This window comes from Rhincodon typus, chromosome 3, assembly GCF_021869965.1.
Source record: "Rhincodon typus isolate 14 chromosome 3, sRhiTyp1.1, whole genome shotgun sequence".
NCBI lineage: Eukaryota > Metazoa > Chordata > Chondrichthyes > Orectolobiformes > Rhincodontidae > Rhincodon > Rhincodon typus.
The window spans coordinates 30208791-30228882 of record NC_063334.1 but is presented as its reverse complement, the minus strand read 5'-3'; the positions used below and the strand labels follow the sequence as shown (position 1 = coordinate 30228882).

Sequence of the window (20092 nt, the reverse complement as noted above, 5' to 3'; positions counted from 1 at the left end):
GCCATGGTGAGACTTGTTTACTATTCAGTGGGTTGTAACCATGTGAAGTTCAGTTTTCAGGTGTGTGGAGCTGGTGAGGCTGATGTAACCTCTGCTCCGGTTTATTTCACCCTGCCTGGCTAGCTGGTTTACTGATTCATCCCAAATCAGTGAAGCAAAGACTGCAGTCATCATTAGTTTGTTAAGTGTAACATTAATCCTCAGAACAGGACTTCAATTTGACTGATTTCCTTGCTGCATGTTCCATCTTTCAAAGAGAAGTGCAGACAAGACAGACTGCTGGGATAATGTTTAACCCATTTCAAGCTACACAAGATGATGTAAAATACTAGGCTGATGTCAGACTGATTTTTAAAAGTTGACTTCCTGGGTTGGTGAGGATTTGATATTGAGAGCTTTCTTAAATTGTTGCACATAAGAGCACTATAGCCAACAAAGCAACCTCCCCCCTCCCTCCTTGCTACACTTAGTGTAATTAACATCGCACTCTTGTAAATGCCAATGAACTAATATTAACTGAATGCAACATGAAACACAGCCCCCACTTCACTGTTAAAGCTATACCTTTCACGACATATAGTGTGGGCTACATGTAAGTTTTAGTTGGATGAAACTCCATCAGAGTTTTCGCCATATCCCCCAACATTATGAGACAGCCCTTACTGTTACATACCAGAGATTAAATGTTAGTCAGACACAAACGCAGCTTCTCTGATGCTACCTGGCCTGCTGTGTTCCTCCAGCTCCACACCTTGTTCATCCCACAGTCTAGTTGTTCTCCATATAATTACTTTTCATAGAATCATAGAATCCCTACAGTGTGGAAGCAGGCCACTTGGCCCATCGAGTCCACAGCAACGCCTCCGAAGAGTATCCCACACAGGTCCACCGCCCCTTACCCTATCGCTGTAATTCGGCATTTCCTATAGCTAATCCCCCTAGTTTACACATCCCTGGATACTATGGGACAATTTAGCATGGCCAATCCACCTAAGCTGCACATCTTTGGACTGTGGGAGGAAACCAGAGCACCCAGAGGAAACCCGTGCAAACTCCACACAGACAGTCGCCTGAGGGTGGAATTGAACCTAGGTCCCCTGGCATTGTGATTCAGCAGTGCTAACCACTGATGAGCCCATAACAACCTGTTATATCAATCCGTTTGGAAACATTGTGACATGCCTCTGGGGCAGGTGGGACTTGAACTTGGATCTTCTGGCCCAGAGGTTAGGGACACTGCCAGTTGTTTTCTGTATATGTATATCACCCAGTCAAGTTAACATGCAATTTTTGCTCAATTAGTTGACATGCATTAAAATGATTTTTGCATGTCAGCTTTAACTTTCCAAAGATTCAACTTTTTGCTTTTTTTTGGAGATTAAAATTTTGTGTTATCAAATTGATGGAACTCTTTTCAAGGTGCTCTTTAGCTGCAATACAACATGCGCAAATTGGGCCGAAGGGCCTGTTTCTGTGCTGTATGACTCTCACATTTCGAAGGTCAGATGTCCATTCGTTTAGCGTCTCCAAAATATGGACAGCATCTCTCTCACACAGTTATTCGATAATGACTAAATAATGGAAAAATCCTTCCACAATGGCAGCGGAGTAGGATGCTCCATCTGTTCCTTTTCTTTTTTTCTTCTTTTTCTCTTGAGTTTTTTTCTCTTCTGTGTTCTTCCTCTTCTGCCAGCGGCCCGGAGCGGAGCAGGGACAGCCAGTGGCTTGGAGCGGGAACGGCAACCACCAGGCTTGGAGCTGAGCGAGAATGGGCAGCAGGCCCAGAGTGAAGATGGCTACTAGTCGGGAACCAGTGCAGCCCCATCAGACTATGTAGAAGCCCTTATAGACTGTATTGTCTACTTTTTAGCTTTATTTCTTATTTTCCTAACTTATACTATGTATATCTGTCATGTAGTGGAACTTTTTTTCTTCATTTTCTCTATTTTTTCATACCTAATCTTGGTACCTAGGTACTTTGCACCTAAGATGGCACCACGTGTTGGCGACATTGTACAATTTTCACTGTACTCCTCTTCGTTTGTAACTTTTTAAACCTAATTCTAATCTAATTCTGAATAATGTTTCTTGAGCTATAAATATTAACCAAGATACTTGGTTGAACTCCTTTTGTAGTCACTCAAATAATGCACTAAGTTCTTTTCCAATGATTTGAGAAAGAAAATTCAGTACCTCGTCTGAAAACTGGCACCTCTGACAGTGCAGCACTCCCTCTGTGGGGATCTCATCCTCAATTTTCTGAAGCTCTGGAATAAAACTTGGATTCACTTTTCTGACTGGGAGGCGAGAGTTTTATGTTGAGCTACAGTCAACAGTTATTTTGGCCTACCTCATTTTTAACATCAAACAAGCATCCATTATGAAGGCGGATCCAAACTTTACAAGTTGCATGATCACCTCCCGGATATTTCAGATTGACATTATTGCTGGAAGATAGCCAACATTGTGTTACCTCCTCCAAAAGCTGCCAATATTTCTGTTCAGTTCAAAACATTTTCACTGTTGGTGGGCTGTTTAAGGAATTAGAATGTTTTGAGGTTACAAATTCTATTGTTACGGATTCTTGTCAATACTTATTGTTATATATTACACACATTACTGCAAGGCTGTCGGTGAATGAAGGACAACTATCTTCCTGAATCATTAGGTTAGAGACATCCTTGAAAGAGGGAGATGCATCTGTAAACGATTCCTTCAACTTATCACTTTTCAAATACTCGTCCTTGTTTATTTTCATGGCCGCCCCTACCCTAAGCTCTGTAATGCGCAAAGTGAGAGTTGTTGTAATCCCAGAGGGCTGTAGAATTATTAGAAGAACTAGACTTAGAAAAGTTTACAAGTCATCACTTACAGTGCCATCTTAAGTACCAGGGTATAGATTCTTAAGTACAAATTCTTAGCAGAAAAAATTTAGAAAAATAATGGAATACGCTGCTCTCTCGTGTGAGAGAGAGAGAGAGACATGACTGGTAGTGAGGTTAAACTGAGAGTCACCACACATGGGTTATGTTGAGAAAGGTAGGCCTTCATGGTGACCTCAGTGGGTACAGGCACTGAACCTGCAATGTTGGCCTACAGCCTTCTGAGATCTGGGATCCTCCATTTCTAGCATCTTGAAACACCGTCACCTCCCACCAAACCTACAACTCTCCACCATTGTTGGCTTTGCCTCCAATTGCCAAGGTCAAATCTCTGGCATTCTCTCCCTGATCATCTTTGCCCTTCTACTACAATTAATACATACTAATTCCTGCTTAAGCCCTATCTCTTTGGACAAAAATTTGTTCCCTTATGTGACTCAACATCATGTTTTGTCTGATAATGTTCCTGTGATGCACTTTGTTATGTTTTACTGTGTTCCATGTGCTATAATAATGTAAATTGTTAAAGGTGTTATGTAAATGAAATAATTAATGATCCATGCAAAAGGCAGGAAATAAGATGTTTTTGAACTCAAAATAATTCCTTAGACCCCTGTAAGAATTCATTGCATTTTATCCTGTTAGCCTGTGCTTTGTTTCTGGTCAATGATTGAATATTTCAGCATAATTCCAAGATGTTGCTTTTGAGAGTTTCATGTTTGTCTTTTGAAGAAGTTTAGTGATTTTCTTTTGCTGTCTCCCTGATTTTTTTTTGTTTGAGGTGAAAACAATCACTCTCTGGATACACTGTGCCCTCTTATCGAGCGGTTGGTGCATGACTCCCATCTCCTGTTCATGTGTCTGGCATTGAAATAGTTTGAAACGTAGTCATGAGCATTTTTGTTTGCATCTGTGCAGCATCTCGCCAAATGCTGTGAATGCCACAGAGTTACAACCAACTCATTCCACAAATGCATGAAATGTAATGCTTTTAGTGGGAGTTCCACTTGTACTTCATTATCTTCTCTTCCCACATCCAATTCGGGAAAACAAAATCCCATTCCGCTCTGAAGAGTTAGAGGGAAGAGATTGCCCTCCACTTGAAGGGGGTAACGAGCAAGGAAACTATTGTACATCTAAAGTGCATTGCTATAATAAAACACAGAACTGCAGATGCTGGAAATCTGAAACTGTGTTAACAGAAGTGGAAGGGCTTTAGAAACTTCGGGTCAGCTGTGTTTACAACAGACTTATGATTTGAAGTTGGAAGAATTCACAGAAGCTCCCCTCTAGAATCGTAAAGTGTGTGGTGATCAGGGAGTTTGTTGGTCCATCCCATATTGACTGTCTCTTCTGTGGTAGTGAAGCTGTGACGAATGCTGATGGATACTCTGCTTATTCCCTTTAGGAAAGGGCAGCTTTGAAGTTTCAAAAGCTGAAGAAAAAAAATTAGCCCTGCTTGATTTGTGCAACATATTTAGATACTTAACAAGCTGTTTGAAACTCTGTACTATCAGTATTTGGCAGAGGAGTGGTTTGAACATTGTGCACACACCGAAAGGAGCTGGGTTTTTGGCAGTTGGGGATGAAAGTGTATTTGAGAGGAAGCTGGTTAAGTACGTGAGGGAGTAAGGAATTGAAGGTTAACCAGTAGGTTGACAAAAAACTCCTGTGGAGCATAAACTCCAGCATAAACCAGTTGAGTTGAATGGCCCGTTTCTAAACTCAGTTCCGTTTTTCAATAAACACACCGGTTTAACAAAACAAACAGATGTAATGTGGAAACAACTTGGAATTCAGACAGAATGAATCAATTACAAGGCTGATACTTATAAAGTAAGTTGACACAAAACATCATCGAAGGAAATGACCTCAGATATATTCGTGAAAGCTAGGGCAGGTGAATTTGAGGTTAATAGGTCCGACATTTTTTTTGGTCAGGCGGCACCTTAACGTCTGGATCACTATAAGTTTCCAGGTACAATTCTGAGTCTGCTCTGGTTACCAGCTGTCAGCTCCAATGGTGGTCGATGGTGACATTAACAATTATATCCCAATGGTTCATGTCTGAAAGATGGAGATTAAGACAGTAAAGGGTGTGCTGTTTCCAGCAAACATTAATGAAGTAAGGTGGGAGGTGTCTTTTGCTTTTCTTAAAAAAAAAGTCACCAGTCTCTTTTTTGTTTTATTTCAGAACCTCACTGAAAATGTTAATGAATTTCTTTCCTTTGTATCCCATTTAGGAAACTAGCAGGGCGTACTCTCTTCATCACAGGTGCCAGTCGTGGTATTGGCAAAGCGATTGCCTTGAAGGCAGCCAAGGATGGTGCGAACGTTGTGATTGCTGCAAAAACTGCACAAGCCCACCCTAAATTGCCTGGCACAATATACACTGCGGCAGAGGAGAGTAAGTATATTGGTTAGCTGAGTTCAGTAAAGGAAGTAGAATATAAAAGTAAGGTGATCATGCTGGAACTTTCTAAAGCAAGAAAATCTTGGATTGATGATGCACTTTCCGGTGTGGCTATCTCCAAAGTGCTTTACATCCCATGAAGTACTTTATGAAGTGTTGTATTTTAAGAAATGTGACAATAAATTTGTGCTCAGTAACCTCCCACAAACAACCATGTGGTAATGACCAATTGTATCTTTTTTTTTTGTGTGGGATGTTGATTAAGGGATAAATGTTGGCAGGACACCACTGATGACTGCTTTTTGAAATAGTGCCATGGGATCTTTCACATTCACTTGAGAAGCCACATGGGGCTGCAACGTAGTTGAATGATAGCACCTCCAACAGTGCAGCACTCCCCCAGCTCTACACTGGAATATCTTTGTACTTTGGAGTGAGTCTTGACTCAGGTGAGAGTGCTGCACAACTGACATTTGGATACTGGTTAGGCATCAGATGATGCGTTTTGGGCACAGCATTTCAGCAGTGAAGTAAACGCTTTAGAAAGGATTTAGAGGAGGTTTACCAAAATGTTACCGGGGTAAGGAACTTCAGATGAGGAGAGATTTTTTTTATATATACCAATTGAAAATGCTGGGCCAATAAAATACCTACTTTGACTGCTGGAGTACCTTACCACATGACAGGTCAGCAGTGTTGTATCTGTACTGCTAACAACCATATTCTCTGGGGCAGTACAGCGTGAAAAATCCCTTCTGGTTGTTCTAGGTGGTGAATCCTAAACTTATTGGGGTAGTGAGTGGAGGTAAGCTAATATTCTTCATTTAAGGATGGAGAATTGAAGTAATCCACTACTTGCAATTGTCAAGGCTATTTGTTTTCTCCTCATCCCATCCCCATGAGCTGAATGGGACTTTGAACAGAACATTGTTTGGATAGCTATTGTGAATGGTACATCGCAAAATTGCCTCTGAGATACACAGTGAAGTAAATATTTGTGTGTTTAACTGATTTGACAATTGAATTCCTACATGTGCTACAGGCAAATTAAACCCCTTAAACACTGTGTGTGCACAAAATGGTCTGGTCAAGGTCCAAGCTTACTCTTATGTTGTGGAGCTCCGGGGTACATTGCATGAAACAAAGGAAGCTGAAACTTGCAGTTCTGTCAAAAGACCGCTGGACTTAAAATGTTAACTCACTGTTAGACCTTAACATGCATTTATTTCAACATATGGGAGGTATCCAAGCTCTCCAACTGCATTGCCCTGTCTCGCATAACCCATTTAAGGTGCAGATCTCTGCCAGGAACTATGTCTCAATGCTTCAGCGGTCTGCATTAGTGATCCAAAAGACATTTCGGAGACTTGAAAAGGGATATTGTTGGTTTCCATAAATCCATTTAAGGGGAAAGTTAGATGAATGCTGAGGGAGTAAGGAATGAAAGGATGTGTTCATTGGTTGGGAGAAAGCTCAGGTCAGTTAGGCTGAAGAGCCAGTTCCTCTGCTGCTTGATTTATGTAATTATTGCAATTATTTAAAAAAAAACTTTCTCGGGATGTGGGCATCACTGGCAAGAGTAGCATTTAGAACAATCTTATGCTTTAACCAGCACTTTATGAACTGGCACTCTTGATAAACCGGCAAAAATTATATACCTCAAACCCCGCAAAGTTTACTGTATCATTCCGTCCAATTTTTATAGTTTTTAAATTTATTTACCTCAGTATAAATACACTTGTTCAATTGAATGGCCACGTGATATATCGACAGTTGATTCAATTTCGAGTCAAATTCTCCTCAAATATCACGATCTACTGCAATGCCCGAATAATCATTTGACAGTGCGCGTGAAAACGTCAGTCGGTAAGTTTTATTTAGGACTCAGTTACATTATCATTTAAGTAATTTATGCTGTAAATGAAATATAACAGTGATGTGTATACCACCTGTATTATTTTTCTTTGTGTATGTTTTTAATTGATGATGAGTACCTTTTGATTGTCTGGAATATTTGATCAGCAGGTACACTCCTGGTCCCATAGGTGCCAGTTAATGAAACGTTTGCTGTACTATCCATTCCTCATCATTCTTGAGAAGTTGGCAGTGAGTGTGGAGAGCTGTCTTCTTGAATCACTGCAGTCTCTGTGGTTAAGAGTACTCCAGCAGTGATGTTAGGATTCTGCAAGGTTTTGACCCAGTGCTCATGAAGTGATGGTGAAGTCAAGCTGTGCGTGAGATTTGGAGCTAAATTTGGGAGTTGTTGATGTTCTCATGGGCAGCTGTTTTTGTCTTTCTCAGCCTTAGAGGTTTGTGTTTGTTTAAGCTGTTTGGGATGCAGTTTGGTACACCTGATTTCTGCAACTGCAACTTCATTCTTTTCATCATTGTAGAAGATAACAAATTTCTTCCAAAGGCAGCATCTTTCCAATCATCAATCACCTTAGAAATGTCACCTCCTTATTATTATGTTAGAAAAAGAATTGCAGAGTCTTGATTCAGGACTGACATTTCTTCAGCAATGCTTGCATGTTACAATTTTTAAAAAAAAGTTCATTTTCGGGGTTGCTGACTGGGCCAACGCTTACTGCCCTTGCAAAATGGTGGTGAGGTCCCTTCCTGAACCACTGCAGTCCATTTGCTGTAGGTAGCCGCGCAATGCCATTGAGGAGAGAATGCCAGGATCTTGACCCAATGACTTTGAAGGAACGGTGATATATTTCCAGGTCAGGATGGTGAGTGGCTTGTAGAACAACACACTATGGAAGAAGCCTTCGGCCCATCAAGTCCGTGCTGCCAAAATCCTTGTAAGCTGCATTGGAGGAGCTCTTGCAGGTGATGGTGTTCCCATATATCTTCCACCTTTGTCCTTCTACACGGAAGTGGTCATGGTTTCCGCATTTGTGGTGATGTGGCAGTTCTTCTCACCAAAATAGATGAAGGCTGCTGCAATTTTTGTTTTTTTGGTGAAAAATTGCTTCCCATCCTTCCCTTTTTTAGAAAATGTGTTGCCACTTGTTCTCCATTCCGTATGGTTTACTAATTCCAGAGAGTGATTAATTGACATAATCCATTCTCGGGTATCCCCGATCACAGATGTGGCCTGGGAACACGTTGGTTCCCATATATTTTGGTGTATACTTTGGACGGGTAGCTGTGACTTGAAATATGGTTCCATCAATAGCTGAGTGGGTAAATGCTGAGTGGGATGTTTTTTGTAGTCATACGCATCGCACACACTGATCTGTACAGTGATTTCTAATCTTGGTCAATCTAACTTTGGTGTCTTCTAAAGAAGATGAAAACAATTACCTCGGATTCTTCATTCCTCATTGCCATCTGAGTGACTTCTTTTTGGAAAAGGTGGATATTCTGGTTGAGAACAGAATAGTGGTTACCTCTGTAATTCCTCTAACCCTTCGTCCCAATCCAGCAACACAGTACACTTTTTCGGTGCAGAGTACAAATGAAGGGTAGACACTTGGGTGAAGAACTGGAGGGCAAACACTTACCTAATAGGTAGCCCAATATTAAATGTCACTGGACCTAAAACATTAATCTTGTTTTTTTCTTCTCAGATGCTGCCGGACCTGCTGAGCTTTTCCAGCAACTTTGTTTTTGTACCTGATTTACAGCATCGGCAGTTCTTTAGGTTTTTATTTAGCCCAATATGAATGACCGTTTTACTGAGGAAAAGGAAGAAGTAGGTTGCGAGCAGTGGAGACTGTGGGGAGCTACTTTGGACATACTTAGTTACAGTCGCATGGGTGTCTCAGTGCCATGGTGTGGAGTTTAACAGTGTTTCTATTACCAACTGGTTTGCAACAAAGGAAATCTGGGTGAAAGGTTCACTAGTTTTGGTGTAGACACTAGAATGCAGTTTATTGCAAAGTTTCACACACGGTTGCAAATTCCTCCCTCAAAGTGGTTATGCTAAACTGGTTTACCATATGACCTTGGCATTCTGGTCCTGTTACTCTTGACTACATGATGTGAAGGAGGTTACTCGGCAGCTGTGTGATCTCTGAGCGAAGGACTTTTTGTGTTTATTTGGTGGGGTAATGTGCATTCCACTAATTTCTCTGCATAATTGTAATGGGGGAGGGTGGGTTGAAATGAGGTAAGGAGTTCAAGTAACAAAGGACAATTTACTGGATCACATTGTGTCATTTATTACAACACTGGTTTGAATGGAATTTGTCTAAAGAGACAGGAACAGCATCAAAATAAATTGGAACTGACCTTGACCAGTGAGATATGTGCAACCTAATTTTTCTTGTTAATCTCATTCATTGATCTTGGAATTTACGAATCCAAACTAAGATGATGTACAGCAAAATTTATTTTCTGTCACACTTCCTTTCTTTTCCCCACTGTTTCTCTGTACGAGGTCGTCTTCATTTCTGAAGGATGTTATAGTTCCAGCTGATGTTACTGTGAGACAAGTTCGATCCCAGACTGAAATCTGGCTTTGTAGCTCTTGTCATTAAACAAGGTGGTCTTTCACTGAAACATAAACGCTCAATCATCCAGATTTGAGTTTAATAATAAAACAGAAGTTGATTACATACAAGAAATGAGGATGAAATAAAACAAGCCAAACAACTCTCATGACACCATTTGAAATATTTAAAAAAAACACAGCAAAATAAAATCCACCAATTCCCAACACAGTCACTTTACAGTAGTCAAATACTAAAAAGAGAGAGAGAGACAGAGATGGAGTTCCTGTCTCAATTACATCTTTAAAAATGTGAATAAAGAAATGATGTTTTAAAAACAGCTCACATTACAGAAAAGGAAGTTCAGGAGGTCTTAGAGAATATCAAGGTGGATAAATCTCTGGGATCTGATCTTGTGTATCCCAGAATGTTGTGGGAAGTAAGGGAGGAAATTGTGGAGACCTCTTGCAGAAATATTTGCATCATCCCTAACTACCGGTAAGATGCCTGATGACTGGAGGGTGGCTAATGTACTTTTGTTTAAGAAAGGTTGTAAGGAGAAACCGGAGAACTATAGACCTGTGAGTCAGTCTTTGGTTGTGGGTAAATTGTTGGAGGTGATTTTAAAAGATAGGATTTATGGTCATTTAGAGAGGCAAAAATTGATTAGGAATAGTCAGCATGGTTTTGTGTGAGGAAAGTCGTCTTTCACAAACTTGGGTACAATGACAACGTTTAAAAGACATTTGGATAAGTACGTAAATACGAAAGGTTTGGAGGGATATGGGCCAGGAGCAGGCAGGTGGGACTAGTTTAATTTAGGATTATGTTCAGTATGGACTGTTTGGACCAAAGGGTCTGTTTATATGCTTATGACCCTATGAACTAATTATTTCTCTCAATCCCTGGTCTTGACAACTTGATGATCTTTTCATGAATTATTCATATAACTAAGGTTAAACTTTCTTTGCTTCAAATAACTCTATGATGTTTCTAACCAAACACTTCGGGTTTGGAATTTTCAAAATAAAACCTTTACAGTGAGGAAGCCTATTTCTTAGCTGTTCTGAACTAACTCTGTTCTCAAGGATAAACTGTTCTTCTGTGAACAGCCCTCAAAAACTTTGCAATTTATGGGTTTTCCCTAAGCAATTAATCAATTCTTGAATCTTCAAATCCAACAATAAACCAATGCCTTTCAATGTTTACACTCTTGGATGGTAAAATTCTCATAATGCAAACTAATTCCCATTATTGCACTAAGAGGTCCTGAGTTACGTGCTCTCTGACATAAACCTGGCTTAAATTAATGGCTCCAGAAATACTGACAGTTAATTATTAAAGCTATTCATACACAGAGATCAAAACCCATAAACCACTAGTTCAAAATCCAAACTCTTGAAATAATTGGTGCTTATATATGTAAATCTTACACCTTGCATCAGAAGAGGTGCGACTCCACTGTTGTTGGATGTATCATCCAAGTGTAGGTCAGATATTGAACCTTAATTAGTTGTTGGGGATGGAGAATCAAACCAAGCAATTCCCAGATTCAGCCATGTCTTCAAGCAGATCCAAGGAGAAACATCTTACAATCGATGTGTATAGTACATTTTTAAGGTAGAAAAATATCTCTGGTTTTTCAGAGGAGATTAATCTATGTTGAATGCCAAGCCAAAGGGTATGACATTTTAAAGTGGATTTTCCAAAGTAGAGAATGAAGCAGGTTTTGTGATGAATACCCAGACATTAAGACTAGACAACTAAATGCACGCAGAGAATGGCAAAAGAGGTCAGAGTGCAGGAAGCCTACAGCTCTGGCTACAAGAGTGCAGAGGTTGGAGGAGGTTTCTGAGAACAGGAAGGGGACAGATAGAAGGAGTTAAACATGCTGAGAGAGTTTAAGTTGGACCCTGACCCAGTACAGGTCAGCAAGGTGGCTGGTGATTGCTCATTGGAACTTAATGTAACTTCACATAGCACTCTGAATGAAACCTTGAGGGATGACCTTATAGAAGTTTATAAAATCATGAGGAGCAAAATTAAGGTAAATGATAAGGGTCTTTTCCCTAGGATGGGGGAGTTAAAAACTTGGGCATATTTTTAAGGTGACAGGAGAAAGATTTGAAAAAGACACAAGGGGCAACATTTTTTTTAGTATTAGTATGTGGTTAGTATGTGGAATGAACTGCCAGAGGAAGTGGTGGAAGCGGATACAGTTGGAATATTTACAAGACATTTGGATAAGTACATCAATAGGAAAAGTTTGGAGGGATATGGGCCAAACGCAGAAAAGTGGGACTGGTTTAGTCTGGTCAGTGTGACTAGTTAGATCGAAGGGTCTGTTTCCATACTGTATGACACTATGACTATAATAGGGGGATTCTGACTTCTATATTGCCCATAACAGATCCAGGAAAAATGTGATGAGTCAAAACCCCGAAAGAGGGGATTAGCATTAGATATTTTCTGATAAATCTTAAAAGGAATCCAGGGCCAAGATAATTCCTCAGAAAATTGTATCTATGAGGAACTTATGACGAAAGCAAAAAGCTTTTCAGGGAAGCAAGGTAAACTTTTTGAGGCAGAAAGGAGTGGACACTTATTCTGAGAGGATGAGGATAGGAGGAGATGTTTGGAGCATTAACCTAGTTAGCTAAAAGCCATGCTGCAAATTGGTTATGATGCTTATACCTGACTTAGGTTGCATGTACCTTTGAAGGCAAGTCTCTGAGTCTTAGGTCTTGCTCATTTTTTCAAACTAGACCGAGGTAAATTGGGCCCGAGGTAATGGTGTGCTCTCCTTATCTCATAAATATCCAGTATAAACCAGCAGCTTGCCTTAAAGTCTGCTACCCAAATGAGTTTCTGTAAGGATCAGGTACCTGGCTGATGGGTGAGGAATAGAGTTATAATCAGTTGTGATAATGTAGCAGAAAGAAAATCAACATAAATCCATCAAACGGCCTGGAATTTGAATCAATCCTTTCCTCTTGCCCTTTCATCTACACCAGAGCGTCTTTACTGTGCTTGAGTAAGCAACTGCTATATTGCCTAGAATGAGTTGCTTGCCAATGAGGTTTAAGGCACCCATTCTGCCACTCAATTCTGTTGGCTGGTGTCATTTATTCTATATTTAATCTATAAACAGTAAGACTGTATGATATATTCATTGTAATTTTTACCTTCTGAGAATCACTCCAACGTTTTACCTATTTAACAGCATTGTGGGTCTCTGTACAAAAAAAATGTACTGCAGTGGTTCAAAAAGCAACTCGCCACCATTTTCTCAAGGGCAGCTAGGGATGCAGTGAATGCTGGCCCATCCAGTGATGCCCATTTCCCATGAATGAATTTTTAAAAAATCTTGTCTTCCTTTCTTGGTATAAATCAAAGTGAAAAATGTTGTAGGAGAGAATGGAACATTGCGTATATATAGTTCACATTGGCAGCTGACATACTCCCTGTGCTCCTATATCCTGATCAGAACTTTCCTGCCCATCCTTCAGTTTGGCTATCTTTCCTTTCTTTGTTTTTTTTATTGTGTTAATGAAGAATTAATTTTAATACAATGAGGTTGGATGTGTATAAGTCCTGGATACTGTAACAATATTACATCGCCATTACGGCCAAGTTAGAGAAATTTCCAAGACTGTAAACACTCTTTCCAAGTGAAACAGCAACTTAATTGTTAGCTCTTTTAATTTAATACTGCTCATGAACTGGTCTGCTGTACAGCTGGGGGGGGCCAGATGCAGGCTGAGTGACTGTTTTGCTGAAGACCTCCAGTCTTCAAGCATGACCCTAAACTTCCTAAATAAAACTAAAAGAACTGCAGATGCTGTAAATCAGAAACAAACAGAAATTGCTGGAAAACCTCAGTAAGTCTGGCAGCTTCTGTGTGGAGAGGAACCAGAGTTAATGTTTCGGGTCAAGCGACCCTTCGTCAGAACTGAGCTTCCTGTTGCTTGTCATTTCTGCTTTCTACTGTGCTCATTGACCTGCTACAGTGTTCCAGTGAAACTTGAAGGATAGCACCTCATCTTTCCCCTCTGCACTCTACAGTCTTCAAGATGCAACATTGACTTCATTAATTTCAGATCATAACTTCTGCACCCATTTTATCTTGTTTCTTTCTTTATTAATTGATTAAAAAAGCACTTTGAAAGCACTGCTGCCTCTCTGCGCCAGGGACCAAGGTTCGATTCTAGCCTTGGGTGGTCAGTGTGGAGTTCGCATATTCTTCATGTGACTGTGTGGGTTTCCTTCAGGTGCTCCAGTTTCCTCCCACAGTCCAAGGAGGTGCAGGTTAGGTGGATTGACCATGCTAAATTGCCCAGGGACATGTAGGCTAGGTGGGTTAGCCATGGGAAATGCAGAGTCATGGGGATAGGGTGGGAAGTTAAGTCTGGATGGGATGCTCTTCTGAGGGTCCTTACAGACTTGATGGGCCCAATGGCCTCATTATTCACAGTTGAGATTCCATGATTGGTACTTCATTCACTAATTTGCATTCAGTCAGCTGCTAACCGGTCATTTGCGCCCCCAATGAAAACACCTTTTTGTTCCTTTACCTTTTGTCCCGCTCTTTCTTGTCGCTTGATCTCTCCTGTGCTCCACCCTATCCTTCCCTTTTGTTCTCCCCCAGACATGCCATTTCTGAAGTACAGTCAAACTGGACTCGAAACATTAACTTTGTTTCTCTCTGCAGATGTTGCCTGACTTGTTGGATACTTCAGCTACTTTCTCCTTTTTTTGACTTTGGAGGGGTTTCTGTTTGCTTTGCTCACAGAGTGGAGATTCCAAAGTTGAGTTTTACACAATCTAAATTGGCAGTGTATCATTTCATTGTGGCATAACAGGAGATGATGCAGACAGCAAGAATTTATGTAGTGTGCTAATCATCCTAAAAGGAATTCCAAAGTACTTCACGTGCGTACCATAAGGCAAAATTGGATACGAAGATAAAGAAGTCAGTATTAGAAAGAGTAAACAAAGGTTTTGTGTAACAGATGAGTTTTATGGTGGGTCACATGACTGGCTGAAGTGTTTGGGAACAAATTCTAGAGTATGGCACTATCACTTTTCATGTGTTTGAGAAAAGAGACAGTTTGACTTTCCACAACACCTTCCATGACCTCTGCAATCATTGTTTAACGTTTGAAACGTGCATGAACCAATAACAGCAACATGATAATAATCTGAAGGTTGTGACGTTGGTTGAGGGATTAAAATTGGCCCAGATATTGGAGGAACTCTCCTCCCTGCTCCTCTTTGAGCAAGTTGACGGTAAAAGATTCCACCACAACGAGGGCAGATACCATCTCGGTTTAACATTTCACTCTGACCATGCCGGACTCTCTTATTACACTGGAATGTCAGCCTAGATTCTGCTGTCCATTTTCTACAGTCTTATATGATTCAGGAGATTGGGGAAGGGGCTGTGGATGGGCAAGACAGTCATGTCAATGTCTTTAGGAATAATTTAGGAAGTGGTTGGAAATTTTAAACGTTTTTGCATGCTGATTAAATCCTCCACCTGTCATTGGCAAGTTGCAGGAATATTTGTTTTGAGCTGATTGATTCACAGGAGACAATGTCTTCCTATTTGTTTACTGAAGATGATGGATGTTGTATTTGGGGCAACATGAATTATTGAAATATTTCATCAGTCACTTCAGTTGGCTCTTAATTTTTGACAGACTTTCTCAAGTTGAGACGCGAAACACTGTTCCTGTTGGACTTGAAGTGTCTTTTTTACACCGGTGGAATGTTAATCTTAGAGCGCCAGACTACCAACTGGTGAAGTTCAGAGCATGGTCTTGGGCACTGCAGTATTTGAATAGCAGCAGGGTAACCTTTTGGTGTTCAAATAGGCATTCTTCTGTCTGCCTCTGTCTCTTTCTTCCCCCCACCTCTGTCTGTCTGTATGTCTGTCTCTCTCTCTCTCTGTCAGTGCAACCAAAACTGAAATTCATCTCTCTACAATCTGTGGGAGCTGGGTTTCTGCAAAATGGCTGCCACATATGTCTTGAATACTAAGTCACTGTATTTCAGAAGTAGTTAACGGTTTCTGAAACAGTGGGGCATTTATGGAATGAAGAAGTGCCTAATTCTTTTCTTTCACAGATAAATTGAATGTTGGACTGAAACAACTTCAACTTCCCATGAGTTGAATGCTGTGAAAATCTCATGAATTTGGGACACTCCAGTCTGTCGGTTAAAACCACGAACCTTAACAATGCGAAACAGATTGTCACATTGATGATCACCCTGCAGCTATTTTACATGTATTTAGGTTCATCCCATGCTACCAGTAAGGAATCAAATTATATGTTTAATGCCCTTTATTATCATATTTTCATGCTGTTTTGATGCAAGAATTTGCAGTATTGTTATGTACAACAGTATTTCAGTTATTTATACCTTTCAATCTAATGATGAAATCATCAACAATCATTACATTTAGAGCTAATTTGCACAGCCATGACCTTGACCATTTTGAAGGAGAAAGACAGGGGAGCACAATCACCTTTAATTCTTCGAAAAGCTTTGCACCATCCAGATTTGTGCTTGGGGCACTGTTCCTTCACCATCACTGGGTCAAAGTCCTGGGACACCCTCCCTCAGAGCATTGTCAGAATGCTGTCACCCACATGGACTGTCATGGTTCAAAAAAATGCACTACCACCATCACTTTGAGAGCAACTTGGGCTAGTCTTGTGAGTGAAACCCCTGTCCTAAAAAGGAATTTTTAAAAAAAATTAATTTTTCCACGTCAAAAGAGCAAGAATACAGGATGTGAATTCCTATTGAGTAAAATAGCATTCCAATTTTCAGTTGGGATGTTTATCAATGAATTGGTAATAGTTTTTCTGTTGGGACAACCATTTTTTCCACCTTTTATGACAATGCTGTTTCTGGTCATCAAGATTTGTCTGGCAAATGATTTGCTGAACTGTCTTTGATCTGGGTACCATCGTTTGAGTATAAACTGTTCACTCCATGATTTAACCAGAATCAGGAGTTTAAATCATTTTAAGTTTAAAAATAAAGAACTTACATTTATTTAGCATCAGCTGGGACCTCACCAAACCCACATTATCAACGAAGTACCTTTGAAGAATAGTCACTCTTGTCATATTGGAAATGTAGCAGCTATTTTGTACCCAGCAAACTCGCACAAACAGCAATAAGATAATGACCAGATAATCTGTATTAGTAATGTTGGTTGAGGGATAAATAATAGTCCAGGAGATGCTCTTGTGACAAATAATTGCCAAATGCTGACATTTCTATCTTCTGTTCACAGAAAGCATAAAATCATAGCATTGAATCTGTTGCTCTGGTAACAATCATATTGATGGGATATTTAGACAGGGCGGTGAATAAGTTGAGAGCGTAGTTGAATATTTCTGTTTTCCAGTGTTATTCAAGAAACTCTTTTGCATTTTTGTCAAACTATTCACACAGCACGTGTATAACTCAGATGTTGAGCACTGATTAAATGCAGCAGCAGATCTGAAGTTGTGAAATACTTCCACTGGATTCTAGCTTTTTAGAGCGAGTCTCTCTCTTGCCAAAAAACATGAAAACACACCCAGTCTGGCTTTCTGAAGAGTAAATTTTATGGAAGTGATTGCGTCCTCTGGCTGACTCAATGGGTCCAAGGTACTGTGGTAACATGCACAGTAACGTGCATTTTTACATGCGTATTGTAGTCTGGGACGATAGCAAACACTCAAACCTTCTTTCTGTCACCATAGATGACCAGGAGACACTCTAGCTCTTACTGCCTGCCATTGGTATGCATTGGAAGGATTTACAAATTAATACTCAACTGGTTTGGTTGTGTGATGAGTGGATCTTCCTTGGCCACCAAGTGTTGGAGTGGGATTTGAACATGGAGATTCTGACTTGGAGACAGGGACACTTCCCTCTGTGCCACAAGACCTCCTATTAAATATTGTATCCCATCTCCTATTCAACCAATGAAAAAGGTATAAGATAAAAGAGGACCTATAATTTGCCATGATTAGTATCCTTCTCAAAGCAATTTAGGAATATTTGTAAATTGCTCTTTTATCCTTGGGTGTTTTGTTTTGTTTTTGGCTTGTCCTTCCTGTTTTTCACATGATTTGTTTTATTTTACTGCCATATGTTACATTTGTTACGTTCGTGTAAGATGACAAGTCTTGCACCTCCTGTCTCTGGCCTGTTCTTTCACCATCCTCCTTCCTAGGAAGTGACTTCCTGTGGTGATAGAGACTGGGCAGGCTGACCTTCAATAATGTCAATTCTGTTTCACCAGGAAGTGAAAAGAGAAAGAGAGAGAGAGAGTCTGCGGGGTGCAGGGGATCCTTTGCCTAAACACTAGGAGGAAACTGGTTTGGCAAGTCACTCTATTGAAGATGCATTTCAGTGAGCATGTTTATTTCAACTTAAATTCCTGCTGTGAACTGAGCGAGGAACCAAGAGAAACAGTCCGATGACTAATGATATATCAGGAATTCCTTTGCCTCCCTTTAGGGAGTCTGTAAAAATGGCAGTTGTTTAAAAATTTTTTTTTATAGTTCTATTCATAATTCCTTAGCCTTACTCCTCCCTATCTGTTTAACCCCACAGTTTTCCTCCACTCTTGCCCTCTTGCACGCATCTGATATTCTCCTTGTGGGTGTATCTTTGGCAGCTCTGTCATCAGTTACTTAGAGCCAGTTCTAGAATACCCTCCCTACATCTCTACCTCCTTTTTAAGACTCCTTCCAAAATCTAGCTTTCTGTCCATGTATCTCCTTGTAAGACTTTGTGTCTAATTCTGTTTGATAGTTGCTTCTGTGAAGTGCCGAGGACTGTGTTATTGAACAAAAGATGCTATGAGGTAAGGGTGACAGCTCTTAACATTAAGGCAGCATTTGGCGCACTCTGGCCCTTCACAGAACTGAATTTGATGGGAATCTAATTGGAGTTCCTTGCACAAAGCAAGATGGTTGTGGCACTTGAAAGCTAAGTACCTCAGTTCCAGGACATTGACGCTACAGTTCTAGAGGATTATGTCTGAGGCCCAACAATCTTCAGCTCCTTTGTCAATTATCTTTGTTACAATTCCGACAGAGACCTTGATTTTTAAAAACAAGTACTGTTGAGCTTTGTTAAAAATTGATTGGATGTCAAAGCAAGATTTCCAGTTTTAAGAAGTTTTCTATAACAAACAGATTAAAAGCACAATTTAGTGTACTCTATTTTTGTCAGCAACTTAGACTTTATACCACAGAACATAACTTTTAACAGAAAAACTTTGTCAGGTGAATGTTTGACTGTCCTTTAAATAGACGTTGAGTTCTCCCGGAGCAGTCCAAAATGATTATTGGCACTTCTACCAGCCTGGAAACCTTTCACTTCAGAACTGTTTTAAGAGGTGTGCATTTTCCTGTAGATCTCTCTCTATAGCTTAAGCTAAACAACTCTTTCAGCCTCTAAACTCTCCATGAAGTTGTCTTTCTATTCCAAGTGGAAGCTCCCACTTACATAGCTGCACATTGAGCCTTGAACTCTGTGGCCTCAAACTACCCTCCTTTCTCCCACACCCTGGAAGCGTTACTTAAAGTGAGAGAAGTCATAGAAACCTTTCTGTTCTTAAAACTCATCTCCTTAGCAATGTGAATTACAGGGACCTTGTGTGTAGCTAGAAGTCTCCTGACTGACGATTTGCACATAGACCTTAGCCATTGTCACAAGTGGAAGCACCTTGCAGCCTTTCCCAGTGAATTATTCTGGGCCCCCTTTTAACAATCAAACCATCCAGACTTCCTATCATGTGACCTCCTTCACTTTACCTTGAGTTAATGACACCATCACAAAACATGGCTTCTGAACTCTTCCACTCCATCACAAGATTAGAAGTGGGATGTTCGCTGATTATTCTACCATGTTCAATACCATTTGTGACTCCCTAGAATGAAAGTAGTCAGTGTCCATATGCAGCAAAAACTGGACAACATTCATCCTTGTGAGGAGAATGTCCCTCCAGTTAAATTCTGGCCAGGCCACGAAGGTCTGTGGATGGTTCTGTACAGATGTGGCTGCCTGAGAAAGACGTTCACTGTTAAATATTCATTTCATGATGGCTAATGTAATGCAAGGTGGCATATCATTGGATACCTTTCTTGCCATCAATGGCACCAAACAAGGTATGTATTCATCAAGATGGCAGCAGAGCCCTGTGCCAGGGGCTAGTCCACTCCAACTGCTTTTCTTTTCTTTTCCTTGCATTTTTTTTTTCTTATTTTCCTTTACTGCCATCAGCAGCAGCAAAGAATCCCAGCGAGGACTCCAGTGAACTCGTGGCGATGGCGAGT

The 20092-nt window shown here is 40.4% G+C and overlaps 1 protein-coding gene across 1 annotated transcript in view; it reads left to right on the top strand.

The window, feature by feature from the left end:
• Positions 1-4956: 4956 nt before the first annotated feature.
• The window catches only part of LOC125487820 (hydroxysteroid dehydrogenase-like protein 2), a 31165-nt gene continuing 16029 nt past the window's right edge, over positions 4957-20092 (top strand). The window contains exons 1-2 of the mRNA XM_048620185.1: positions 4957-5012; positions 5126-5289. Coding sequence (XP_048476142.1) covers positions 4957-5012; positions 5126-5289 — 220 coding nt within the window. The remainder of the gene's footprint in view (positions 5013-5125; positions 5290-20092) is intronic.